This window comes from Rhinolophus ferrumequinum, chromosome 18 (assembly GCF_004115265.2).
Source record: "Rhinolophus ferrumequinum isolate MPI-CBG mRhiFer1 chromosome 18, mRhiFer1_v1.p, whole genome shotgun sequence".
NCBI classification, from domain to species: Eukaryota; Metazoa; Chordata; class Mammalia; order Chiroptera; family Rhinolophidae; genus Rhinolophus; species Rhinolophus ferrumequinum.
In genome coordinates, this window is record NC_046301.1 from 1,210,153 (window position 1) to 1,237,508 (window position 27,356).

Here is a 27,356-nt window from a genome sequence, read left to right on the forward strand (position 1 = left end):
AATTTCTGTGGAGGGTGTAAGGTCCGTGTCTGGATCACATTTGTTGCATGTCATGTCCCGTTGTCCCAGCGCCATTTGTGGGGAAGACCATCTCTGCTCCATGTTGGTGCCTTTGCTCCTTTGTCAGAGATCTCCTGTGTGTGTGGGCCTGTGTCTGGGCTCTGGGTTCTGCTCTGCTGGTCTGAGTGTTCTTTCATCGATACTGTAGCCTCTTAGTGAGTGTTGGAGGTCGTCAGCCGCAGTCCTCTGACTTCGTTCTCCTCCTTCATTTCTTTTTTTTTGGGTACTTTTCACTTTATTTTACTTTCTTAGTCATTGCAGAGTATATTGAATTGAGAATCCCAGTTGTACAAAATCCCTGTGTGAGAAACGCAATGTGTCAATCTGGCTAGTGGGGGCTGGCCAGTTTGAAGCGAGCAGGCCTGAAGGGGCTGGTAAATTCAAATGATGATTAGCATATCAAGTATTCAAAAAACCCTCGTTTCCCAGACCAACTCCTTGGATGCTTTTCTCGAACAGGGTCCTCCTTCATTTCTGTGTTGGCTCCTCTGCGCCTTTGCCTCTCCGTAGGAACTGTAGGGTCAGTTTGTTCATCAACAAAAGGACTTGTTGGATTTGGGTTGAGATTGTGCAGAATGCACAGATCAAGTTGGGAGGAAGTGGCGTCTTGACGATATTGAGTCTTCCTGCTCGTGGACGTCGGGCATCTCTCCATTTACTTAATTCCTTGAGACCTTTCATCAGGATCGTGCCATTTTCCTCATACAGTCCTTACATGCATTTTGTTAGGTCTGTACTAAGCCGTTCACTTTCGGAGATGCCAATGTACATGGTTTTGTGTGTTTAATTCCAAACCCCACCTATCACTGTGGTGTACACGAAAGTGATTGACTTTAGTGTGTCAACCTTGTACCCTGCAGCCTTGCTATAGTCACTTATGAGTTTCAGGATTGTTTTTGTTGATTCTTTTGGATTTTCAATGTAGTTCATCACGTCATCTGTGAACAAAGACAGTTTTATTTCCTCCTTCCCAATCTGTGTATTTTTATCTCCTTTTCTTGACTTACTGCGTCAGCTGGGACTTCCTGTGTGGTGTTGAAAAAGCAGTGGTGAGAGAGGACATCCTGCCTTGTGCCTGCTCTTAGTAGTAAAGTTTCGAGTCTCTCACCATTAAGCATGATATGGGCTGTAGGGTTTTTGGAGACGTTATTTATAAAGTTGAGGGAGTACCTCTGTGTTCCTAGTTTATGAAGGGTTTGTATCATGACTGGGTGTTGGATTTTATCACATGCTTTTTCTGCACCTGTTGATAACGATTGTGCACCTTTTCTATTTTAGCCTGTTGATGTGATAGATTGCATTAATTTATTTTTTTAACGTTGAGCCAGCTCTACGTGCTTGGGGTTTTATTACATTTTTAGAACATAAAATGGATGCAGTTAAACTTGAAGGAATTATTGGGTCTAAATTTCTCTGTTGCCTGAATTAGTCTTATCTTCGTTTGCAAATTGACAGAAAAACAAAAATTTACGGTCATTATTTTTTCCATCCACCTGGGCACTGAATGCTATTATTACAACATGACCGATCATTTTAGAAGTGAATTTGGAATGTTACAAGATGCAATTTAATAGTTTTTAAGCATGTGGAAATTCTATGGAAGGGAAATAGATAAACATCAATGAAAGGAGGAGATAAAGGTAGTGGGTATGGAAATAGTTCTACCTGCTGCTGAGCCATGGTCCCCTGTCGCTAAAATCATCAACATGGCCCTGTGTATTGGATACACTGTAACGTCAGAGGCACCGTTGGCTGGAAGAAAGACCAGGAGCTTTTCAGCATCATTCGTCTTAGTGGAATGTTTCTGGCTGTTTATATCTTGAGATGTCGGGACTCTGAGCCTCTTGTCATCTGTGTAATGGGAAGGTCTTTGCCTGTGGTGGTGCTTTGTAGTGACAGGATTATTCAGTGCCGTGCCCAGCACAGCCTGGCATGCAGTTACCCGCAGCTGGTGGCTTACCGCAAGGTGGACGCTCTGTTAGGATTCTTCCCGTTAGGGTTTTATGGGTCTGTTCTTTTCAATATGAGATTCTTGGCTACGCCCGTTCTTGGTACCCTTGTCAGGCTGTGTCTGTCTTGCTTCCTGAACTCCACGCCGTGTTTTCTCTAGAATGAACAGCTATACCACGAATCACCAAAGGGACAGCCAGGTGACCTCACTGTCAGCTCTCAGTGAATAAAACTGCACTTCCTTCACCTTTCTCTCTCCTAGGTGTCTGAGTCCGCAAGAAGCAGGATTTCAGTTTGCTGTTTGACTTCCTCTTGGTATTTACTTCAAAAAAACATGTTGTTTTAGGGCCCATGAAAGGACGAGTGATAGAAAAGTAAATAGGGTGGAATTGCATGTTTAAAGACACAGTTTTCTTTTTGTGTTTAGAGAAATTTTTTAAATGAAAAAACATGGTGTTTTTCTGTTGTGAATTATTATCTGTGGACCTCTGAGGTAAGATATGATCGCTGGTAAGTGTTGCACTGCAATCAGAACGCTGACCACTTAAAGGATTGTTTTTCTCCAAAATGGGAAATCATTTTGGGGGCTTTGAAAGAAAAATAAACCAAAAAATCCCCACCCTTTTTAATTATTGTTATTTTAATGTTTTAGTTTCTCTAACTTGGTTTCAGGGCCATGGCAAAGACTGAAAGGGCACAGCACGTAAGATGTGGTCACATTCTCTCTGACTTTATTTATCTACATTAAGTCGTAACAACAGTCTGCGCAGGACCCCAGTGGGCGTCCAGTGCAGCTTCTAGGGGATTAGGCTCGTGTTCGGGATGGAAAGAAACTGTAAACGTGGGTTTCCATTTGCATAGTTACTCAGTGTTGGTGAGTGAGAGAGCCCCTGGGTCTGCACTGGAACTGCAGTGGGGACAGTGTGATAGGAAAGCCCTTGAGAAATGAAGTGGTGCTGAGCTGTGCGTCAGCAGGGGGTGTGTTCAGCGGTCCGTGTGTCCGGATGTGAGGTTCTGTTGGGTCTGATAAGGAGGTGCTTTTGTGGGGCGTAGAGAAGCTGTTGGATCACGACTTCCCAAGCGAGGTTAACAGTGCTTGGCCTTTGCTTAGCTTTCTCATGGCCTCATTTTAGAGTGAGGTTGTGCTCCACAAGCAAACACAGGTCACCCACACGGGTTTTCCTGTGATGGTGCCGGCTCCATGGCAGCGTGTACACGGTGGCACTCAGTGACCTCTGACGGCTGCCAGCACGCCTGTGACCTCTACCTGAGGTTCCGCATTCGGAAGCTCAGACTTGCAGCACAGGACGTGGCCGAATGGCAGAAAGGGACTCACTTGGCTACGTGGGGCCTTCCTTTCTATGCTCCAGTGAAAATCCCGACAGCCACGGCGCATCAGAAGTGAAATACGTGTTTCTAACCCCCTGTGCAGCTTTCTGTCTGCTTTCAGCAAACACGGGGCTTCTTCTCGGGGAATGTCATGTGCCCCTTTCTGCTCTGCCTTTCTCCAGCCCCATTTCCTGCAAACTGATGAGCTGTAGAGCCACTAACCAGTGTCCCCGGCATCACCTCCCGTCACAGTGCCTCCTCCCCGAGCCCAGTGACCCTGAACAGGCACCAGGTCACCGTCAAGGGCTCAGCACCGTTCCTTCTCGTCAGATTCTCTGGGGCTCCCTTACATCAACGACCAAGTTCAGAACCACAGACTCCAGTCAGGCCTGCCTGCTCGCTGGTATTGGCCCCCCGTTTTTACTGTCCCCTCCTTTGGAAAGCTTCCTGGACCATTTGTATTTCTACTTGAATTCCATTATCTAGCTCATCACCCTGTGTACTTATTGGTCCCTCAATGGACTGGGAGCCTCTTGACGTAGGTACCTTGTGTCATCCTTTTGTGTCCCCAGAGCTGGAATGCTTTGGGCCATAGCATGCAGTGAGCAGAGGAGGTAATGCAGCTGATGATTTGTGTTCCGTGCATCTTTGATCTCTCCCTGCCTGAGACGTCCCGTCCTGGCTCGGTGCCCATGAAAGCCCTTGTCACCTCCCCTTGTTCAGGCAAAGCTGACTGAGTGCCGTGTGCCTGCAGGGCTCACCCTGGGTGCCTGGTGTCTGCGGTGGGCAGGCCGCTGACTCTGTCATCGCATCCCTCGTTACCTCCCGCCCTTTATGTGTCACTGTCCCTAACCTGGTCATTCAAGTCACGTTCAGTTTCTACTATAGTAAATGTTTCTAAGATACGGAGTAGGTACATGGCATAGAGATACAGGCTTCCTAACTACCTTCAAGGATTGAAAGTAAATAAGGGACCTTTGTGGGAGAAAGGGAGACTGTACTTACCGAGGAGAAAATCGGGTGAGCAGATAAATTGACAACTCTGAGAAGTGGTCAGACTTGGGAAAGCCACTGTAGAATTTCTTGCATGGGAGCGCCAAGAACCTCACGGGCTGAGGGCCGTGAACACAGTGGCAGTGGTGTGGTTTGGCGCAGCTGCCATGAGACGTGGTGCCGAGTGCCCCGGTCGCATTTCCTTTTGTCCTCATGCTCCTTGAGTGACGAGTGAGGGAGACGTGCTGAGAACACAGGCCGACGCCTGGCTTGCGCAGACGCTCTGCTTTAGATCACTGTGCAGTTTATGGCCATTCAGTGTTGTTTGTTGCCCGGTGGGGAGCTTTTCTACCCCAAAGAAACTAAAGGTTAATAAGCTCAGCGGCTTTCGCAACATCCTTTGCCTGTTCGGTCCCTGGGTGTAGATGGTGGGAGATCCCTTGTTTGGACGCCTTGGTCCGTCTGCCGTGTCTGGGATGGAATATCAGGCGGCATCTGAGTCTGTGTGAACAGATCACAGGTACGTGCCATAACATCTGGGAGCCTCTCCACCACGCAGAGCCTTCAGGACATGAAGACCACGTGCTGTTGTGACTGTCACAAACGTGTGCGCAGTAGTGTTATTTGTGCGTGACACACAGAGAAGATATTTCTCATTCTTTATACTGTTTTACTCAGATCAGATCCGGGGTACCGAGTACTGATATTTAGGCTGTCAGGACCAATTTGAGGAAAGGCATTATTGTATTTAATCGTGCCATCATGACCCAGGAATGACATTTGAGGTCTGTGCACTGTTAGTTCAATTTCGTGACAAGTTGTAATTAAATAGAATATATTTATGAGGAAGAAGCCATTGACACATTTTTAAAATGTCACTGACAGTGAGTGGTTCAGGTGGATTAATACTTATGCACTGAAGCAAGAAAACAAAATAATTTTAAAGGAAAGGAAACAAAAGAAAACAAGGATCAAAGTGTTCACCAGAGATGAAATCGGTTAGGGTTTCCTCCGTCACATTGTGGTTTTGCTCCACCTCCTGTGTGCTGCCGAGGGGAAGGCAGACGGGTGTCTGGAGGACTTAATGCCCCGCAGTGTCTTTCCCGTCAGCAAGAAAAACAATGCGAGCTGCTCAGATTCCAGCCTTCAGCGTCCACGTCTGTCCTGTGCGTTACCCCGTACAGCCTGTGGCCATGCTGACAACGGAGGGTCCCAGCGCAGAACTGGACTCAGGCCCAGCCCTGCTTCCCGCTGCCGCCTGCCAGTTGGGGTCTCGCTGCATTCTTGTCGGCTGGAACGTAAACTAGCGGGACAAGGTGACCTTCCGCTCTTGGAAGTCTGTGATGCTTGCTGGGACAAGGGTGGGTTTTCAGGGGGCTTGCAATTGATGATGCAGCACGATGGAGTTTTCTGGTTGCGAAGCAACCCCGGTGACCCCGAAATGAGTATTGTGTCAGGCGCTGGCGTGGCAGCCCTGCTCAGTCCCACATGCCGTGGAACAAAGAGCCTGCTTGCTGGGCAATACTGCGCAGCTGTGGGCCGTCGTCTGAACTGCCCTGCTTTGCGTTCTCCTGCATGTGGCATCACTCAGGGTCATGTTCTAATGCGGATAACAGAAAACAAAGACGTAGCCGGACTCAGTGGCAGTCCATCTCGTGTCACATAAATACGTTGTAAGGTGGGCGGTCAGGGAGGTGTGGTGACGGAGGCGTGCCCCGCACCCACATGCACTCTGCACGGCTCTGGGCCTCACGGTCCAGCTGGGGAGGCCCACGTGTCCTTGTCCTGGGCATGGGCTCATCACGTGAACCCTTGCTGGGGCCACAACTGGCCTGTACGGAGCTGGGTGGCCGGCATTCTCTCCTTGTCTGGTTATAAAGAGGACTCGGACATCACTTAGGGTCTAAGTGAACATCCGGGTACCATGTTTCCCCACTGCTGGATGGCCTTCCCTGGCACAGCCTGGCTGCCGCTCCCAGAGGCACAAACTCACAGGCGGGGCCACGCTTATTGACCTGTGATTACAGTGCTGGTTGATTACCAAGGAGCGGCCACATTCCGGGCCACTGGGTGTCACCACACTGGATTGGCATGCGACATTTCCCCCGAGCTGAGCCCTGGGAGACTCCAGCGTGCCCCAGGACCTGACGTGCAGGCCGCGGGTCCCCTCTGCTCAGCCGCTGAGTCCCTTGCCATGGCCCCAGCTGTGTCCTGTCACTCGTCAAGTCTGTGGGGCTGCGTGACTTCAGAATGACTGGCTGCTGGTTGGTCTCAGAGCCTGTTTTGTACCCTTGGTCTGCATGGTCTCCTCCCGGAACATGTGACACCGTTAGGGATTGTTACAAGTGGCCGCACCACCTTCACGCCCGCCCGTGTCAGCTGTTCTCTGAGGCTCACACGCGTTGACACACACAAATATATCACAGTTAATTTGTCCATTTTGCTTTAAATGTTCTGTGTGCCTTCTGACATCTGTTCATGAAATCCTCCAATATTGTGACCATTTGCAGTTCCATTAAAAGAATTCTGGGTGTTGGTTTTGACTTTTGGTTGTTGGTTTTTAATCTATTTTGAGGCTTATTTGGTTTGTCAGAATCAGTTGTCGAGTAGCAGGAATCTGGGACGAACTCATAGTAAATTAAGGTTTTTCCTTTTTCCTTTTTTCACTGTTGAGCTCTGGCGCCTACTTGTTCCCCGACCATGTTTGTCTCTTCTTGTAGAGAAGCCTTTGCTTCTGAAGACGTGCCAGTTTGCGTTCCGTCTGCAGTGTCTGTCTTGCTGCTTTTTCACGGTGCCGACCATTGAGCCTGTGTAGACATGACTTTTTTGGACACAGGAGGCAGGTCCATCGTCACTGGTGCCCAGGAAGGGGACTTGTCCCAGAGTTCGCATTAGAACAATGTGAGGTGTCAAAGTCATGTTCCTAAGGCATCTCCAAAACGTCCTTGAAATTGACAGTTGACCCATGATACACCTGGAGTGCTGGAGCACGGCCTCAGGTGTCCTAAGGTGAAAATGCACCTAGATTTCAGAAGAAGAAGGTCTGCATGTGAGCCTCTGGATACACCCGTTGGTAAGTCGATGGATGTTCACCGGGGTTCAGTTCGGCAAAACGGCGATGCAGACTCACTGCAAGCTCTCAGCTGGGCACGCGCCCCGTGAGTTCTGGGCGGCGCCCTCTCGCGGGTGCTGGGGGACTCAGGAGCTCAGCTCTCCTGAGGAGACGACATGTGGTACAAGTGATTTCCTAATGTTTAAATGGGAGCAGCATGAGAAGCACTACCAGAGAAGAGAAATAAAGAATAAATTCTTAAACTTGCCCAGATCAAGGACTGATGTAGACGGTGGTGTTTGATCTGCCCTTGAAGGACCTTGAATCTGGACGCATGGAAGTGCCATGACGCGGGTCAGAGCGACCAGGTCACCAGTGTGGGCGGGGCTGGGCTAGGCGAGGGCCACCTGTGGTTCAGGTAGGAAGTGACAAGTTGACGGGCCTTGTGTGTCAGTAGGTGGTCGGACCAATGACAATTTTAATATTTTTCTCACGGATGAAGTTAAAAAGTTATATTGAGTGGAGAGTGCTTGAATAAGACTTTTTCAATCTACTGGTTCAGTGAACTGTTAGAGAGGCGCAGGATTTAGGTTAAAAAGAAACTGGTGAGAACGCAAATCGGGGAGCTTATTGTTCAAAGGCATATTTCCACTTAAGACTGCTCTAGGAGCCAGGGGTTGTTTAGGAGGAAGTCACAACATTGGTGACTCAGCAGAGAAGATAAACCCCAACTGTACTCCCCAGAATTGAGTTTAGAGCGGCGGTGTTGGTGGTGGGGGCCTGACAGCCCCAAATGCTGCCTGCTGTGTTCTCCCTTTGTGCCACCGTCGCTGGGCGCAGCCGAGGGGTTTTCTCAGTGTGACCTCCCTGTCCCCATTCAGGCAGGTGTGAGCTCTGTCTGAGTGGTGTCTTTCTGTGGGAAGTGCGGGAATCCCACAGTGCAACCAGCTCTGCCGAGGCCCTGTGTGTTCCTGCCCTAGGGACAGCGTTTTCCCAGGTGACTGGCTTGTCACCTGTGCCCTTAATCAACACACCTGCCTGGCCCCCCGAGTCATTGTGTCCTAGCATAGGACTCGTGCTTCCTAGATGGCTGTAGAAATCGATTATCTGAGGGGAGAGAGGGGCCGGTGTAGTCAGCTCCTCGTTTTCTGGGGTCCATGGTCAGTCACCCAAACAGACCTCAGGTGTGAACCACTGTCCTGCTTAGTCCTGGCCGTGGACACCATTAAAAGTGAATAAAAAGTAATTTGCATTTAATGTGTTACTCAGATGCTGACATTGACAGAGGGCAGTTTAAATTTAGAAACAAAAATTAATAGGTTATCTAAAATGTTAGATTTGCATTTCCCAGTGAGGACTGCACAGATTTCACATTCTGGGACGCACACGGCTGGGCTTCATAACACAGTGACTGTCCTCGTCGGGCGGGTACGTGGCCAGCACACGGCTTCTCGGTGACGTCCGCCCGTCCTGCTGTGTGCTAAGACTGGCTCTGGACTTTAGCGTCAGCCAGAGCATCTTCATCCAGACGCAGAGCAGTGATGTACTTGGCAGTGAACGCCCACTGTCCGTGTCTTCACAGTAGGCTGGCCTGCGTGACAGGACGGGGTTGTGGACGTGATTCAGTCAGGGGAGGGCTTCTCGGTGGACAGCAGTGAGTTCTGAGAACCAGCAAAGTGGACATGGCTCCCTCGCTCAGCTTGCTTCCTGGCTCCGTGCTGTGTCCTCCTGAGTGGGCACCGTGGGGCTTGTCAGGAAGTGACCGTCGGCTCTGCCCGTGTGCTGGTGGGCCCGGTGAGCTCACTGTCCCCTGCTCTGCCGGGAGGTGGCCTGGGGCCCTCAGGGGACCCTGTAGAACTGGCACCATCAGACCATGTGGAGCTAGTTCTGAGGCAAGAGTGATGGTCGCTCGGAGACCCTGATGTGGTTTGGGGGCCTCGCTGATGGGGCCAGGCTGAGCGTGACCCACAGGCCTTTTGTGGGGCCCCTGGCCCGGCTGCAGTGGGTCCCACCGACTGTCCACCTTCATGATCAGGGCCATGGGAGTGAGTGCTGGGAGCGGAAGCGGGCTCCCTTCCCGCTGGCCTTACGCGTGACAGGCCTGTCCTCACCACGTGCTTGGTGATGTGATGTGAGGCCGTGCGTTGCCCTGTCTGCAGACCTCGTGTTTTCCCTCTGAGTGGCCGGGGCTGCACGAGGCTGCATCTGTAGCCCGATTCTCCTTCCCAAGTTTCGTGTTTCCCACTGCTCTCTAGATGGTTCCACGTGGATGTTACAGAGACCTCAGGTCCGTTGTGCACAAGTAGAATTTCCTCCTCCCCTCAGACCTGCCTGTCTACACGTCCTACTCTTGGCTAAGGACATGACAGCTCCAAGCCGGACCCGCCCCCCCCCCCCCCCCCGTCCACTCCCCCACACCCCCGCCTGCCCACCCGCAGCTCTGATCGGCAGGCAGGACTCCCTGTCCCGCTCCTCCCGCCAGCACAGCGGATTCAGACCCTGCCTGTCCCCATCTGGGCACACAGGTGCCACTGTGCCACTGCATCGTCCACTTCCGGACCCCATGTGGGTTTGGCCTGTCCTGGTGTCTTTGGCGTGACTCTGAGATGGTGACAAAGAGTGTTTTGTTTTGTTTTGTTTTTCCTGGAAGGAGGAGGCAGACAGGTGCCCTGGCCAGCGGGCCTGCCTTCATTTTCTCCAGGCAGGCCCCCAAATTTAGTAGCTAAACCTGAAATTTAAAATGCAACGTTTCTTTAAAATGCCCAGCATTGTCTTTGTTGGCTCAGATGGTTGGGGAAAGACAGTCGTGTTTATCTAATTAGCCGAATGAGACAGTGAAGCAGCGTGTGCGTTGTTTATCTTCTGAAGGGTATAGATTACTATCAGCCTCCTCTGCTCATGAAATGAAATGAAATGAGGAGCGAGCACCTGCTCTCTCACACACAAGCCCGGAGGACTGAGGGCCTTGTGCACGGACTCACACGCCAGGTGACGCCGTGCGTGTCCTTCGAGAGCGCCTGTCCCACCGAGTCCTGGCTGCGGGTTTGGTGGGAAAGGGATGCGGGCGGAAAGCAGGCAGCGCAGGGCGGCGCGTTTGGAGGACTAAGGAGTCGGTCGGTGTCAGACCCGACGGTCAGGGCGGAAAGTCAGCGAATGTTGTTCATTTGTTCTTTGATTTGTCCCACGTGCCTGGACCACTGCTGGGTGTGGGGCAGACGGCAGGTGCTCTGCGTTCACTGAATCAGCGAGTGGACCGTGACACCCACTGACTGCCGGACATGGCGTGGGGAGCTGCCGTTGGCCTTCTCTTCGGCGGCGCCCTGGACAGTTAGCCGAGGGCTGAGGGCAGAGCCTCCCAGGACGTTCAGACGTGCACAGAAGGATGTGCTGCGTCTCTGCCCCTCATCCCCCCCGTGCACCCCACTCAGATCTCGTCCACTCTCCCCGATCCTGGCTCTTAAGTTCCTTTTGTAGCATCAGAAAGGTTTAGATGTCTTTGGGGGGGCTGATTTTTTTTTCCTGCTGAGATTTTCACCTTTTCTGCCCGGTGGTTCCTTTGCATCCTGCTTTCCCCTTGAGTGGTTACACCCTTGGGGCGTCCCCATTGTGTACAGTTTCTTGAAGGTCTTAAGAACCTTGGAAACTCACGTCCCTTCGAAGGAAGGTTTCAGATGTTGTTTACATCTTTTAATTGTAACTCTAACAGCCAAAATAAAAGGCCTTACGAGGAAGAAAAAAGATCCTGCAGAATCTCAGTGGAATTAATACACCCTCATGGGTACTGACTTCATCCTCCCGGAAGTTCGTGTGTTGGCAGGGCACCTTCTGAGGGCGTCGAAATAGCCGTCCCCTCGCCCTTGGCCTCTGTGCTGCAGAGCAGCTGTGGCTTTACCTCCTTGGAAAATCTTGGGAGTCACTTGAATGTTCTGAAAAACTGACAACTAGGTTTGTTTGCTGCCTGTAACCCTGTGTTGTACTGCTTCTCATTTGTGCATTTGTTCACCAGCCCCATTCTGCAGGAAGAGTGTGACGCAGGGGAAACATTGTGCTGCGGAGTTTGCAGAATCGCTGTTTCCTTTGCCGCAGTGTGGCTGCCATCTCAATCCATAGTCTGTATCCTGTGTATCAGACACCCCGTCCAGGGGAAATAACAGGGTGACTTTTCTGTGATGAAGAACTCTTATACACTTGCCCTCATTTCTTCACAACGGCCCTCGGAGGTGTTTTCGGCACTTCTAGGGAAGAGAAAGCTGGGCGTCAGAGGGGACAGGTGACTCGGAGGTCACACAGCAAACTGTGGTGTTGGGGTTTGAACCAAGGCCTTCGTCAGTCAAACCAGTGAGCGCACGGGCTCCTCCATTTTCATTTCGAGTGGTAACTTTTGTATTTTCAGTGGTATGCTGTCTGTTTTAATGAGTTGTTAATTATCCTAGCAGATGTCCCAGGACATTTTCAAAACACTTTGTGTCAAAATGTTCATTGTCTTACCTACTGATTTTGCAGCTCAGCTGACCAGAGCGGAATGTCCTTCTCGCTGACCCTTAAATGGGAAAAGAGGCCCACTGATGTCACTGTTGGGAGCAGAACGAGCCCCGTCGTCCCCTCTGTCGTCCCCTCCTGTCTGTGGGGACTCATTCACGGTCCAGACATCCCTCCTGAGACCAGCGGGCCAGCAAAGGCTGCGGGGTGATTTGTTGGCTGCACAGCCCTCTCTCAAGGCTCCTGCATGTGGGGACAGAGAAGAGTAGCTGGGGGTCCCAGGTCACCATTGGAACAGGTGTGCTGCTGGCCTGAGCGGCCGGTGTGTCACCAGGCCACAGAGCAGTGACAGGTCTGCCCGGGGTCCCTGCAGAGTACGCTGTGTGGGAACCGAGCCTGGGCGGGATGGGGGCCGCCCCATCTGACTTCAGTTACCCTTCCGTCGGTTCTGAAGTGGCCACCATTTCGAATCTGCTTGCACATTTCTGGCCGTGGGCTGTGTGTGCGTGGCCACGATGTGTAGGAGTTTCTGCTTGTGTTCGGAGGGGGCTGAGCACATAGAACGGAGCCCCCCAAGGACCGCCTCTTCTGAGTGTCTCAGTGTCCTGCTTCCGTGCCCTTTCAGTGTTGTTCACCATCCTTTATTTCTCAGTGTCCACGATGCCAGACAGTACTGAGATGAGTGGAAAACGTACACGTTGGGACGGTTGCTCCCAGGGCCAGGCCGCTCCTTCTGGATCGTCCTGTCCTGGATGTGTCCCTGGAGGGCAAGGGTGGGGGCGCTGCGCTTGCTTCTCATCTCCTCACCCTTCCCGTGACCTGGTCTAGGCATTTGGTGTTTAATTGCTCCAGGAAAAGAAATCCCGTGGTAGGAGAGAACAAGTCATCGTGCACCTAGTCATGGTCACATGGGTGAAAAAGCAAATACGTGAAAGCATAGTGTTGGATTATGGTAAATATGTTATCTATACTTCCATTCTCCACAGACGACGTACGGCAGCTTACCTGCTTAACCCCTGCAAGAACATAAAAAGATTATTTTTATTGTGAGGGTGTCTTTTCCAAAGCTATTGATAAGAAATAGGTTTATGACAAGGTGTGGGCAAGCGGGTAAAGGATCCATTCATCGTACAGGAGCCACAGTGGTGCGTGCGGGAAGCTGTGACTGTTGTAAGAATTTGCTTTTGTTTGCATTTTGAAACCGTGAGTTCTCCCGCTGGACAGTGAGCAGGAAAAGCCCAAGATGGGCTCTGGTTTTGGCCCTGTGACGACGGGTGACGCCAGGGACCATGTGGGGATCAGACAGTGTGGAGCAGGATGGTCAACCGTTTGGTTAAAAGCAAAGGCGGATCCCAGGTTCATTCTTTCCTCCCCCAAAAACGTCTGGATGAAGAATAGTTAAAAGTGAGAGACATGAAACTAGAATTACTGAAAGGAAGTATGCGTACTTCCAGCAGGACCAGTTTGCTAATGAGACTATATATAACTGCAGAGACCATTTAGGAACAGACATTTTAGCCTCCTAGCAAAACGAACAGAAAATTATAAAACAGTAATTCTAATGGTCAGTGACCTTTCTTCAGGTATGTCGTAGTTTCTAACTCAATTTGACTTTTGGATCCTCTGTCATTGGTGTTGGGGAGGGTGTGACCTCGTTTCCTGTGTCATTGGTGGAGGGTCCCTCCCTTCACTGAGCCGCTGGGTCCCCCACCTTCCCACTCTCTCTTCTCCCAAACCGGAGACTTTCATCGACATGGTTCCGGATGCTGGAGTACATTATAGTATCTAGAAGGGGAAACTCTCTTTCCCTTCCTTTTTCAGAATTTTCTTGGCCTTTCTTGCGTATTTTTTTTTCTAGTGAATTTTAGGCTCAGTTTTCAAGTTTTGTAACCATCCTCTTGGAACGTACGCTGGGCAGTCCCTGAACTTGACTTTATGAAAATTAGCATCTTCAGACCCCTTCCTGGCACATGTTGCACCCCCCTATTTCCTCAACTTTTCTGTTTGTCCTTCAGTAAAGGGTCAGGTTTTCTTCATGTAGGTCTTGTATATCTTATCAGGTTTACTCTCCTTAAACATGCGGGGGTTTTGTTGATACTGTAAAGGAGGTTTTATTTGCAGTTCAGTTTTTTCGTTAGCATTTGTCTGGGGCAGGGGCACCCCACAACTTCTGTCTTTAAGTTGTGTGAAATTTCTGGGCCTGGGATTGTTGCTTTTTATTCATTGAACACATTTAGTATGAAGGTTATTTTTTTGAACAATCTTGCACTTTACACTTGACGGCGTCTTCAGTCCTAGGAAACCCTGCGTGTGTGTAAACAGGCAAGATGCCCGGCCCCCTCGCCCCCTGCAGACCTCCCACGAAGTGCAGGTCCAAAGCCTTCGCCGAACGCAGCAAAGTCATGGTCTCCTCAGCCCTGGCTCCGGCATCTGTTCACGCCGCCTGAGTTCTACCCCCGTCAGCCCCTAACCCAGCCCTCTGTGTCCCCATAGAACACAGTCACCCCAGCGTTTTGTGAGGTTTGGCTGAGGACTGGCCATTGTGGGGAGTGGTGGCTGTTACTTGTTGATCTTACAAAATTGACGGGCCTCCTATTTCCGTTGCTGCGTTGTCAGATGAGATGTTGCAAACAAAAACAGTTATTTAAAGGGGAGTGATACCCTCTTCCCTACCTTCCAATTGCTGGAGAAAACTACCGGGAGGGCTTTACACCTGGGCTGCTGACACTGACGTGACCTCTCTCGGTCTTTCCTAAAACTAACTGGCGCCCATTGCGACAGGACCTGCAAAGCTGGGTGAGCAGAGCTGGTGAACACGGCTTCGTCCTTGTGTCCTTCGGAGCGGGGGTCAAGTACCTGTCAGAGGACATTGCCAGCAAGCTGGCTGGAGCTCTGGCCAGACTGCCCCAGAAAGTGGTTTGGAGGTAAGAGACGGCTCAGATGGCTCCCTCACGGTGGGCCCCAGGCGTCCCTCTTGGCCTGCAGCACGGGGACGCCTCGAGTCTTCACGCTGTTTCTGAGGACTGGGGTCTGGAGGTGACAGTACAGGACCAAGCCGAAAGACCTCAGTCTGCAGCGTAGGAAGGAGACCTGACCGAGGTGCAGTGGGGGGCCCTGCGCCCGTCTCACTTCCCTTCACTTATGTGCCTTCAGTGTCGGGATGAGTAACTAGTCAGACACTCGGGGGCCCTTTGGGTCCCAGCTGTCTCCTTTATAAATGCTTTCTTCTTCTTTGTTTTTAATCTAAGAAACAGGCCTTTAAAACACAATAACCTGCCAGTGAACACTGGTAAAACAGACGGGGGACCTCAGCTTCCTCTGGGAGGTGCAGTCTGTGTGCGTCTGCCGTTGGGGTGTCCAGTCCAGTGTGTCACGTCAGCCCTGGCACTTGGTGTCATGTGTGAGGACATGCCACCAGTGGCGGGCCCCCGGGGCAGAGCCGTGAGCAGGTGTGGCCCCCAGTCTGAAGCCCTAAGCAGACTGGGGGGCAGGCTGTCCTCGGGCACTCTGTAAGTAAGGACAGCTTCTCCTGGCCGGCTTCCACCCCGGCCGCTCAGGATGTCCCCCGTCAGACTGCAGTGCAGTTGGATTCCCGTTTTAGGCTCACCCAGAAAGCGCCCTCTGCTTTCCTGCGGACAGTTCGTGTCCCCTAGACCTTCAAGGTCTCTCACACATCAAGGCATGACGCGGCCTGATCACGGCCTGCGCCCTGGGAAGTCCGGTCTGGGCCGAGCTGCAGGGGCCGTGCTCACTTGCTGTCCGTGCGCAGCCCTCCTCCCCGTGGCTCCGTCCATCCGCAGCTGCTCACTGCTTTCGAGCTCACCCCCAGGCCCGGTGGGGACGGCTCTCTAGCACAGGCTGCCTCGGTTGCTTCTACAGCTCTGTGTACAGGTAAGAAGAGCGAGGGAAACAGGCCTCGTAGAAGCAGTGTCTCCTGTGTGTCCTTCAGTCACGGAAAAGGAAAGAAACTCACCACCCCTCGCTTGCCAGGAAAGCATGGTTTCCTTCTTAAGAGTGCAGACAAAAGACCGCATGACGTTTATTTTCAGTGTAATAATTTCAGCAGCGTAAAGTGTGTTTTGAAAGATCCATTGTGTGCTGTGCATTTTAGGTTTTCTGGGCCCAAACCGAAGAATCTGGGGAACAACACGAAGCTCATGGATTGGCTCCCGCAGAACGACCTGCTAGGTGAGTGGGCGCCACGGCCCAGGGCCTGTGCTGTGATGTGGCGTGACGTCATGCTCGGGCATGCCGTGTGCACACAGTGTGTGCGCACCTCAGGCTCCCCGGTTCCTCCAGCCTGAGACGTCACGCCTACGCACCAGCCTTATTTATTGTAAACACTTGGAAAAGCATGATCGTTTGGGTCCATAAACGCAAAGTTTTAGGCCAGTCACCCATTTTGATTTCCTGGAAACTGCCCTTGAGGAACGATGTAGGTTAGCAGTGAGTAAACTTAATCCTAGTTAGGCTGATCGGCTGAAAGTAGTCATGAAAACAGCGCAAACGTAGAAGCCTCAGGCTTTTATTACAGGCACACCTGAGGACCCAGAAGTGCAAAGGTGCCTGTTTGTTTGACAACAAGGAGACAGTCGGTTTATTTTAACTTGATTTGCATCATCTGCCAAAGTTTCCCCTAAATCACCAGACATTTTTGAAACACTTTATTTCTTTTGATTTATTTATTTATTGGGATTCTGATACACAGCTCAAAATTGAAATAACAATTATATGCATTTCTTTTGAGATATTTAAGTTATTTAATTCTATGTTCAGTAAGCACAGACAGTAAAATTGAAAATTGTTTTATTCATTATATTTCTAAGAAAAAATAATGCCATGTTACCCTTTAAGATATTATTTATTATTTATTATAGAAATTATAAAAATGTTACTGATTTGGGTAATATTGACCATCATTTGTTCACTAATACTAAAGTCTAACAAATTATGTAAAGTGCCTTTAAATTTTAAATTACAACCTTAAAAATGGGCATTTAAAAGATCTTTTTAGAAGCTAAAAAGACTCCTAATAATTAGCACATTCAATTTTGTAACTAAAAAACAGCAAGAAATTTTCTCTCTATATCTAAAATTCCAGATTATTGTAGTTCAATGTATTCTATAAAACATAAAACTGGGGAAACATGGGGACGTTTAACTTCCTTGATGCTTGCATTACTTTCTTCTTCTTCATATGTCTTTACCATTATGACTTCAGAGTTCATAGAAGGCAGGAGAGAGGCAGGAAACTTACTGGGATTCTGGATGGTCACCAGTGTTCTTGCAGCATCAGGGGACATGTGAAGTTTTATGACAGGTTAGCTTGAAGGCTCCAAGTGGTGCCACTACTCAGAGGTCCACACCCAGGCCCCCAGGAGGCCCCTCCCCTCACAGGTCCACACCCAGGCCCCCAGCAGGCCCCTCCCCTCACAGGTCCACACCCAGGCCCCCAGCAGGCCCCTCCCCTCACAGGTCCACACCCAGGCCCCCAGCAGGCCCCTCCCCTCACAGGTCCACACCCAGGCCCCCAGCAGGCCCCTCCCCTCACAGGTTCACACCCAGGCCCCCAGCAGGCCCCTCCCCTCACAGGTCCACACCCAGGCCCCCAGCAGGCCCCTCCCCTCACAGGTTCACACCCAGGCCCCCAGCAGGCCCCTCCCCTCACAGGTCCACACCCAGGCCCCCAGCAGGCCCCTCCCCTCACAGGTCCACACCCAGGCCCCCAGCAGGCCCCTCTCCTCAGAGTTCCACCCTAAGTCAAGAGCCTCCTGAAGCCCCAGTGTGGCCTTGTGGGTCCTTTGTTACTTTGCCATGTTGTCAGGAGGCTCCTCCAGGTTGGGCAGTTGGTGTCTTCACCCCTCTCGCTCCTCCCTGCTCTCTTGCTTGGCCTGGCGCTGAGGTCCTGTACAGTGAGGAGGTCAGGGACCCACTGCGAGGGCAGGTCCCGGAGTCGGGCTGGGTGGAGAAGCCACTTGTGGGTGAGAGTGAGAACGGTGACCATCTGCTGGATGTTGAGTGGGTGCCGAGCCCATGTCCTACCTGGCGCGTGTGTACTCAAAGGACTTGCATTTTGGCAGCAGGTGTCCATCCTGCCATGCTCCTGAGGGCAGTGCTCCCTCGTCCTGTGGGCGCCGCGGGTCTTTCTGCCCTTTCGGGACATGCGAGGCACTCCCAGGGAGACGTCGGTTTGAAACCCCCCTTTCAACCCCAGGGGTCATGTGATGTCCCACGTCCTACCACAGGTCTTGCCAGCATGTCCCCACTGTTTGCGTCCCTCCAGGTTAGGTCGTGGACCTAACACCGTGAGGCAGGACGGACAAGCAGGCACACTGCTCGTGGACTTCCGGAACCTGCCACAATCTCACCGACGGCTTTACAAAGTGTGTGTGGCCTCGGCTCAGAGGAGCGCTCGAGGGCGGGAGTTGGGTCTGAGGCCCTGCGGTCTGGCGGGGCGTCTTGTCATTCCTGCTGTCACTGCCTTCCCACCAATTACCGGCCATGTCCATAGATGTGGGCGTCAGTTGCTATTTGTGTTTGAGAGAAACTGCAACATTTTCCTTAAAACTGTAAGTCTTAGCTACTTGCAAGTGGCTGTGGCCTGACGTACAAAGCAGGTAACTCTGTGTTTATCACGGTGCTGACTGACATTTTAGAGCTTCCTGGAACATACCTATGTGGCGTGGCACAGCCTTGTCAGCGTTTGCTTTTCGTCCTGTCCTAGGCCATTCGCACATTAAAGCCTTCCTCAGCCACGGCGGCCTGAACAGCATCTTCGAAGCCATGTACCACGGCGTGCCTGTGGTGGGCGTCCCGCTGTTTGGGGACCATTACGACACGATGACCCGCGTGCAGGCCAAAGGCATGGGGATCCTGCTGGAGTGGAAGACGGTCACCGAAGGGCAGCTGTACGAAGCCCTGGTGGAGGTCATCAACAACTGCAGGTGAGCGGCCCAGCAGGGCGACCGCAGGCAGGCGCCCCGGCCACGGCGCGTCGCCTACAGCCAGTGGGGCCGGCAGCTGACAGTGGGGCAACCCTGGAGCCGTCCTCAGAGCCCTGCGGGGCCTGCCCTGGAATTGGGGAAAGGAAAGTAGCCGTGTTTGCCCAGCGTGTTTGACCTTGAATCATATTCTACCTGGATTAGCCAGGCTCCAGTGGGAACAGTTGTGGTCCCTGCAGTGTGTCAGACCTGTGTCCTCCTCTCGGTGTGACACTCGTAATGACCGCATGGCCCGTTGCCGTCATTCACACTATGAAGACAAGGCACGTGGCACTGGGGCTACAGCTTTCAGAGCGGAAACCGAGCCAGGATTGACTTGAGCCCTGGAGCGCAGCCCTGGCTGTCACGAAAACCCCGCAGTTCACGCAGGTCAATGGCCAGTGAGAATCTTTAAAAAATTTGTGACGTGTCTGGAGTTGACCCAGTTGCCAGCTGAGTCTCAGAGGGTGGCAAGCGGCCTTAGAGCTGCAGTTTCCCATTTCTGCATGGCGTTTCAGTGATCCCATGCGTCAGGTGACACCAGTTTGGGAGGGGGAAGCGTTCCCTGTTCCTACCTGGGGGACATGGCTCAGCCTACGTGTGAGAGCCACTGCCATAGTCAGAACGCCGAGGGCAGGGCTGAGTCTTCGGGGTAAAGTGGCAGAAAGGCTGTGCTCCAGCGCTCCGAGGATTGTCACACTGCCTGTGAGCTCAGGCTGCCTCCACGCGCTGACCCCGCCGGGAGCCGACATGCTGGCCTCGGCTCTGGCGGTTGAAGCTGTCCTTTGACCCGAGCGCCCGCGATGGGATCTCCATTTCCCACGGTGCCCCTTGGTGAGCCCAGTGTTTTACAAATGTCTGTCCTTAAGGAAAATGGTGCCTGTCCTGGGGGCGCAAGGAAGATGTGGAAAGCGCAGCCCTGAAATAGTGTCTGGGGAGACTCACAGAGCTGCGCACAGCAGTGCTTATGCAGGGAGGGGCAGAGGCCGGGTCACCAGCCCACCACGTCTGCTGTGGCAGAGCATGGCCACATCGGGGACGCGGCCACCCTTAGGTCACTGCTGTTCAGCCCAGCAGGGCAGCCTTCCAGGGTGCAGACCACTTGATTTCAGACTTTCATTTTGTGCAGCAAGTAAGTTTGTATCTTCCCCAAAGTATGCAAATGAGATCAGTAGTATTTAACAAAAGACATTTTGTACAGTCAGGGTGAGGGTCTCTTATTCAGATGATTTGGGTCCCATGGTCTTTACTGCCAGTCCCTGTATGTGACAACTTTCCGCAGTTAACACGCAGTGATACTGAAAAGGCTGACTCGCTTCACTAATACCGTCTGCTCCAGTTCCAATCACGTCACCAGCGGCTCAGGAAATGCTGTTCTTTTCTTACCCAGAAGTTGAAGGAAATCCCTCGAGGCACATGTTTTGAATGGTCATCGCACCATAATTCTCTTCCTGTCTATAAGCCTGTCCCCAAAGCTCTGACCCAATGGCTCTTCAGTTCTGAGGACCCGGCTGTGTGTTTGTCCTTGTGACACCTACAAGTGACACTTACCTTCCTCCAGTGTCACCTCCACCCAGACAGCCCCGTACCTCACGTTTTCCCCAAGGTGTTTGTCCCCGGCACACGGCTGCTCTCCCACCCTCCTCACTCAGGTCGCACTCCGCCTCGCGTCCTGACTTGTCCCCTGTGAGGCACAGCTCCAGGGCCACATCCTCCGTGGTGTCTTTTGTCATCAGGAGGAAGTTATTTTTGATGTCTGAGCAGTGCCAGCTCCTTCCAGGGTCCGTGCTCACAGGGGCAGGGCGGGCACCCAGATGTGCCGCTGCACGTGTTAGAACGTTCACACGGTATTTTCACTTCCTGCGAGTACGTGGTTTTCATTAACCGTTCAGGAGGCTGTCGTCTTTACCCGGCCGTGATACCCAAATGTAGACATTGCGTATTACAGAGCACACAGCGCCACGCCTGGCTCCAGTGCTGTTCTCAGCTCCTCGTCCTCGGTTAATACACAGTAGGAGCTCGTATCGTCACTTAGGTGATTTTGTGCGAGGACACACTTAAGTTACTGCTACACACAGGTGTCGGGCAAGCTCTGCGTTTTCCTCTCATCCCGCCCTCTCTCAGCCCTGATGAATTCGCCCTGTTCCCGGTTGAGGCTGGGTGATTAGTAAGTTGAGTTTGAAGGCCTGTGGCGGTGTGGACAGCACGGGCGTTGGAGTCAGACACAGGTTCTGCCTCCCGGCCCGTGACCCGGCCAGGGCCTCGGGCTCTGGGTTTCATGGTCCCCACCTGGTTAAGGCGTGTTTCCTCGTGGGTACAGCGCATGACGCTGCCTGGCACGTAGCAGGCGCGGGGTGGGGGACGTTGTGGCGGTCCCCCCACGCACGAGGGGGTGGCGTCAGCACGCTCGCCACCTTCGCTCTGTTGCCTCCGCCCACAGCTACCGTCAGCGCGCCCTCAAGCTCTCCGAGATCCACAGGGACCAGCCCGGGCACCCGGTGCAGCGGGCCGTGTACTGGATCGAGTACGTGCTGCGCCACGGCGGGGCCCCCCACCTGCGCGCCGCCGTGCACCAGCTGTCCTTCTGCCAGTACTTCCTGCTGGACGTGGCCGCCGCGCTGCTGCTCGGGGCCGCCGCGCTGCGCCTCCTCCTGCGCCGGGGCGCGTCGCTCCTCTCCAGGACACTCGGCCGCTGCTGGCCCGGACGGCGGCACAGCGCCCTGAACGGGCACTGCCAGAACGGGGTCGTCAACGGCAAGTGCGACAGGAACGGCCACGTGACGCAGGAGAAGAAGGTGAAGTGAGCCGGCCCCGCGGGCCTGTGCGGTCACTGCGGGCGGGCGTCCCGCTCCACTTAGTCTAACCGCTGCCGAGGTGAAGCCAGCACCGTTCTAACGCGCCCTTAGCTGACCTACTAATGGAATTCTGCGGAGTTCCGGTGCCGGCGGAGCACAGACCGGAATGCAGACGTGTGTTTTGTTCCGAGACTCATGCAGAGTTTGGCACTGAACCTGTTAGAAGCCTTAATCGTTTAAATCAACCAAGTGACCGTGCTCGGCCTTAGTTTAAGTTTTGATACGTGCGTGTCCCACATGAGGAGGAATGTTTTCTTTCCTCTTGCAAAGATGTGCGTGCGTGTGCGTGTGCGCGTGCGCGTGTTTCCTAACTAGGGGATTTTTATCCACTGCTTGGTACATTATTGAAGGTACAAGAAGGAAAAAGAAAGGCAGTTAGGATCCAAGTGTCTCTCTTCCAGAATTTCATGCGTGTGAACTCAGGACACTACCACGAAAAAACACATTTCCCTCCAAACAACGCAGAGGAAGAAAATGAGAAGAATGACACTGGTTTTTGTACTCTTGGGTTTTTTGTTTGAGTTTTTTTGTTTGTTTTTTTCTTTTTGTTTTCCTTTTCTTATGGACTATGGACACTTCTGGGGGAAAATATACAATTAAGTATGTGTATAAATTGGTTGTCACATTTTACTTTGTTTTTCACCAACCAAGAATTTGCGTCTGGAAGAATTTTATAGTTTTTTCTGTTTCATTTTCATGCGTAACATTATGTTCAACGTGTAATAGACAAAGCAGCAAAGCTCCAACTTTTGTTAAAGTACCTGAGCAGTTAAAGATTATTGCTTATGAGGTGTCTTCAAACAGGGCCGTTGTTTGAATGTTTGTGTATCTGTTTGATGGCTTTTCTATAATGTCATTTTTGAGTGTCCAGGTTATATTTCCAAAGCTCTAACTTTAACAAACCGTCCTCTTCATCCCTTTTGTTGTCTGGGCCACACAATCTATGTCCCAAAGGTGCCAACGTTCACTTCTTTTCAAGGGAACCTTTGCAGCTCATCCTGGTACCGAGGGGTTTGAGATGTTGTTAATCCACACCTTACACAAGATGCAGAACCGATAGAGAAATTGTACCGTTTTTGACACTGACTTCTGAGCATTAGGTCCTGTTCCCCCTCGTGCCCCGCCCCCGGCTCAGCAGCTGTTTGCAGCCATCGGGGCCACCGGACACTCGCAGTTCTCACTGGAGAACACGTGCACATCAATATTACAAAGTCAGGACCTCCCACAGCACCATCCCCCTTGGGCAACTCCGAGTTTCTTTCAAGTCATTCTGTTTACTTCGCATTTGCACTACACGTGTTGAGCTTTATTTATTCACTGTTTGACATCCCAGGTCTGATAGCTGAGAGTAGGGAAGCACCGCCATTTACCTAACGCTATTCACTAACATGGGAGAGTGTGACAATTCGGAATGCTGTCCATCTCGGCGTACACTATGACATCCGACTCTATTGCTCTCCACCAGGAGCCACTGTCCTACACGTAGAATAACGTCACAGGTAGTTTTCTAACGTACACTGCAGACGTGTGCTGCTCTCTGAATACTTGAAGAAATGGTATTTTACATACAAGCCTATGAGTCATGCCTTTTCACAATCGTATCATAACGTTGCCGTTCAAAGGGAGAGACAGGCAGTGAAGGGTGGGGAGGTGACAGGCTTGGAGTGTACGAGTGAGTTGATGTTACTGTTTTCGGAGTTGGATGAAGTTGACAGTAAACACTCACCGGGTGATTAAGCGTAAGTTAATCTCCACTGTGATAAAAACTTAAACAATAAACACGATTTAAAAATAAAGGACTGTGGTTGGAATACGATTTTTATTCAGATTTTATTTCACTGTTACGTATGTCCATTCTAAACATGTTTCTAAGGCAGGTCTTCCAAATTTGTAAGTGTAATGTGTGTGGAAACAGTGTGTTACAGGTGAGAATTTTATTATTGTTTATAAACAGGAATTTTCCTTACAGTACATTAGCCTGGATCTTAAAATTGTCCCAGAATTAAGAATGTTAAGTGTAGGTCTGGGCTGATCGTTCTTGTTTTTTCCTAGTAAGCTTTTTGTTAGCCAATTTGGGCAAATAGAGGGATTTTCAATTTTCCATACTTGGGCTAAATCCTCTAATAAAGTTTTCAAGAAGGTTTTTATTCACTCATTTTTTTTTTTTTAATTATTTTTTTTTTTAAGAGCCTCTGCAAACTTGTCCGTGGCTGGTCACGGTCAGGTCACCTACAGATGAGAGTAAAGATGGGGTCTGTTTTTCCTCTGAGCAGGGACAGCTCTGCTGCAGAGCCTGGGCACAGCTGGGTGGCAGGGTTGGAGGGAGCTGGCGTGTGGGCTCGTGCAGTGGCTGAAGGCAGAAGTTGAAAGCAAGAAATTCTGTGTTGAGAATAGAGAAGTGTGTGACAGCCTGGGGCAGTGCTCACATGCCCAGGAACTGAAGTGGTCTTTTTCTGGTAAGGTCTCGGGGGTTTGCCAGCTCAAGCCCGGGCTTTGTTCTTGAGTTAGTTCCCTGTGCACTGCACACTGGTGTTCTCAGCCTGTGCCTGGATCGTGACAAGCGACACCCTGTGCTTCAGGCCGGGACCCACCTCCCTGGGTGCCTGGAGAACTCTGGTTCAAGATTGCAGCATGGACGCCTGGCCTGGCCCATCGTGGGAGGACCGCGGGGACCAGGCACGGTGACCTGTTTCTTTCTTCATTTCCTGCCTCCACTGAGATTATTGGGACATTTATGCTCAGATCCTCATGGACCTGAGTGACGTGCCTCTGTGCCCAGATGCCAGCGTGCTTGTCATGAGGCCAAACGGACGTTGTCACTAGGAATCGTGGGGCATGTCACATGCACTGAAGTTGACACACGGGAAGTCCGCTAGCTGTGACACCGTTGGGGACTGTCTCTGCAGACACATGGTAAGTGCCTTCTCTGACGTGAAGAACATGTCCCCAGGACGTGGGCCCACCGAGCGGTGGCACTCCTATGCAGGGCTGCCTGTCAACTGTTGGACGACATGTGAGATGCCAGGGGCCGTGTCCTGGAGGGTCCTTGTCGTCTAGGGGGCACGGCGTGCATGATTGTGCCGTCAGCTACCCAGGGGCTACACACGTTGTGCAGGGCCCCCTGGGTGGGGGGTTCATGGCCCCACGTCGTTAATTACTTCATGGGGACTGTCCCGTCCCCATGGGCCTGATGTTTCCTGAGAGTCACAGACTGAGCCCAGCCCCTGTTGTCTGAAGGTCCTGATCTAGAGCCAATGCCAGTATTTAGTCATCGTTACAATTCGGTTCCTTACTTGTGTGGTGACGATTACCTCCGGCTCACCGTGTGTACACGCGCACACACTGCCGGCCACCATCCGAAATGGTGGGAACACACCGTGTAGGATTCCATACGTGGTGTTAGTCCCGGAAGTACCAAACAGACCAACCTCTTTTACATTGCTGTGCTTTCGGGTTTTTGAAAGTTGTTTCAAAAAGTGTTTCATTCATTCATTCTCCAGCCACATATGGAGCCTTCTGATCACCTGCTGGCATCCCAGGTGCCAGTGGAGCACGAGGACGCCCTCGTGACTTTTCGTCTTCTCTCCTCAAAGCTGCGCTGCTCATCAGATCCCACGATGCTGCTAAAATGGGATGACTTGCCTTTGAAAAAAGGTTTGAAAATGGAGAACCGGAATAAGGTGAGGAAACAATGTCAGGACAGTTCACCGGTCTGTTTCATTACTGACGTATCCAAGTAATTCATTCCTTTTTCATTCTACTTCAACTAGTTTGTAAACATAAAATCACAGAGAGGAATGCTCATTTGTAATTGGTATGATAGAAAACAGTTGAAACTGAAAACTGGTATGCGACCAAGTTTGAGAATTATATGAATTCGATTAGTGAAAATTCTCCATAATATGCACTAAAGAGCCTCTTATCCTTCATACTTCTGAGACTGTAAGATCTGGAGCCACCTTTTGTAGACATTGATTTCATGCAGAAATGCTGGTGAAATTTTTGGCAGACAGTAAACCCATTTCTCCAACAACTTTAGTTAGAAATGCATAGAATTAAAATATCCATATCGTCATTTTTCTGCCAATGTTACAGATGCCTGAGTGCTCCGGGATTTGGGTGCTGAGCTGGGACTGGGGGGAAGGGTGATATGGATTCCCTGGTTTCCACATGTAGAAACCAAGGCCCTCACTAGTCATGTAATCCCCACCCTTTACTTGGGGGTAAATAAGACAAGGTTTAAGAAGGAAATCATTCACATAATCCACAAGACTACTGATAAATGCCTAATTAGCACAATAAAACCAGGAGACTTTTCAGCAGAGCGACCTATAACCCCAGTTCAGACTGAAAAGTGAGCTACGTATGACATTCCACGGCTGTTCAAATCAGTGGCCATCACGGCGCCGTCCACGCAGTCTGACACCAACGTCGCCTACTCAGCTTTGCAAAGCAGGCGTCCTCACTGACTGTCGTACCCTGACGACGTTTTGTCCCCACGTTCCTGCCTGCAGGAGCTTTAACTTGGGGAGTTTTGTGCAGGAAGTGGCCATTCCTATGATGACAGCACCACTGGCTTGACTTCAGGATGGTGCCCACACTTCTAAAAGGTGGTTTCCCCGGAGCCCTCGGTCCTTCGTCCAAATCCCAGGGTTAATTTTCCATTTAGGTCGGAAGTAAGTGTAAGACGATGCACGCAGGCTAGTCACCGAGGTCCTACGACAACAGTGCGGGAGGAGAGTTCCGTAGCACTGCGGTGATTGCCACGTGACTGCTGTGACAGGAAGAATTGCATGCGTTTCTGCTAGTTCTGCTCTAGTCACCCTCACGGGGCTTTGGCTGATGTCCAGGACTGTGCCCAACTTTTAGTGGAAAATGGTGTCTCTTGGGTATAATCAGGTAAATTGCGTGTCAAGTAAGTTTCAGGTTAACGACACTGTGTGATAGATTTCTGGAAGATGACTTGGCATTTTCTCCACAAATCAAAGGTCGTGGCAAAGACCAGACATCTAGAAAAGCCCAAGCTGGGACGTGGAAATGATGGACTCTGCTTTCATCCTGCGTCTGCCCTCTGGACACATGGGAAGTTTGATTTAGGACTCAGAATGCGAAGAAGCCATAGGCCTTGAGCTCAGGGACAGAAACCATGGGAAACGGTCTCAGTGAGCAGTAGAACCCAGATTCTGATGTCTGTGTAGACAGCGCGTGGGGGAGGAGGGGTTCCAGCCGGGGTGGCTTTAGTTGAATTTTAGGAAAGGGTAGGAGGTCCCCAGGCAGAGGTGATTCTTGGAGGGTATGATCCTGTGGTCGCAGGCATTGGCTTCACACATCAGGAAACTGTGACCCGCGTCTCTGATGGGAGCAAGGGGTGGAGAAGGGGACCGCCACGCTGAGGACAGCTGACAGCTGCCAGTCCTTCGAGCTTGTCACCACTGTCAGCCAGCTGCATGGCACTGCTGCTCAGGGTCCCCCGGCACCTGTGCTGTCCCCGGGCGCCCAACTCTGGTCGGGCCTTGGGTGCAGCGGTCGGCATGTGATGTCGAGCTGGTACCCCAGGCCCTTCGATCGAGCAGGATGGTAGGAAAGACCCAGGTGGAATGCTCTGAAGCCTTACCTGTGACGTCACTCATTCGTGGGGCACCCGGGAGCTGGAGCTGA

At 51.5% G+C, this 27,356-nt stretch overlaps 1 protein-coding gene across 6 annotated transcripts in view; it reads left to right on the top strand.

Annotated features, from left to right (window-relative positions):
* UGT8 (UDP glycosyltransferase 8) overlaps positions 1–22,367 on the top strand; it is a 56,530-nt gene extending 34,163 nt beyond the window's left edge. For all 6 annotated transcript variants that reach the window (XM_033134909.1, XM_033134907.1, XM_033134908.1 and 3 more), the window contains 4 exons: positions 14,645–14,787; positions 15,975–16,051; positions 18,588–18,807; positions 21,284–22,367. In XM_033134909.1, the coding sequence (XP_032990800.1) occupies positions 14,645–14,787; positions 15,975–16,051; positions 18,588–18,807; positions 21,284–21,647 (804 nt within the window). In that variant the 3' untranslated portion in view covers positions 21,648–22,367. The remainder of the gene's footprint in view (positions 1–14,644; positions 14,788–15,974; positions 16,052–18,587; positions 18,808–21,283) is intronic.
* The last annotated feature ends 4,989 nt before the right edge of the window (positions 22,368–27,356 follow it).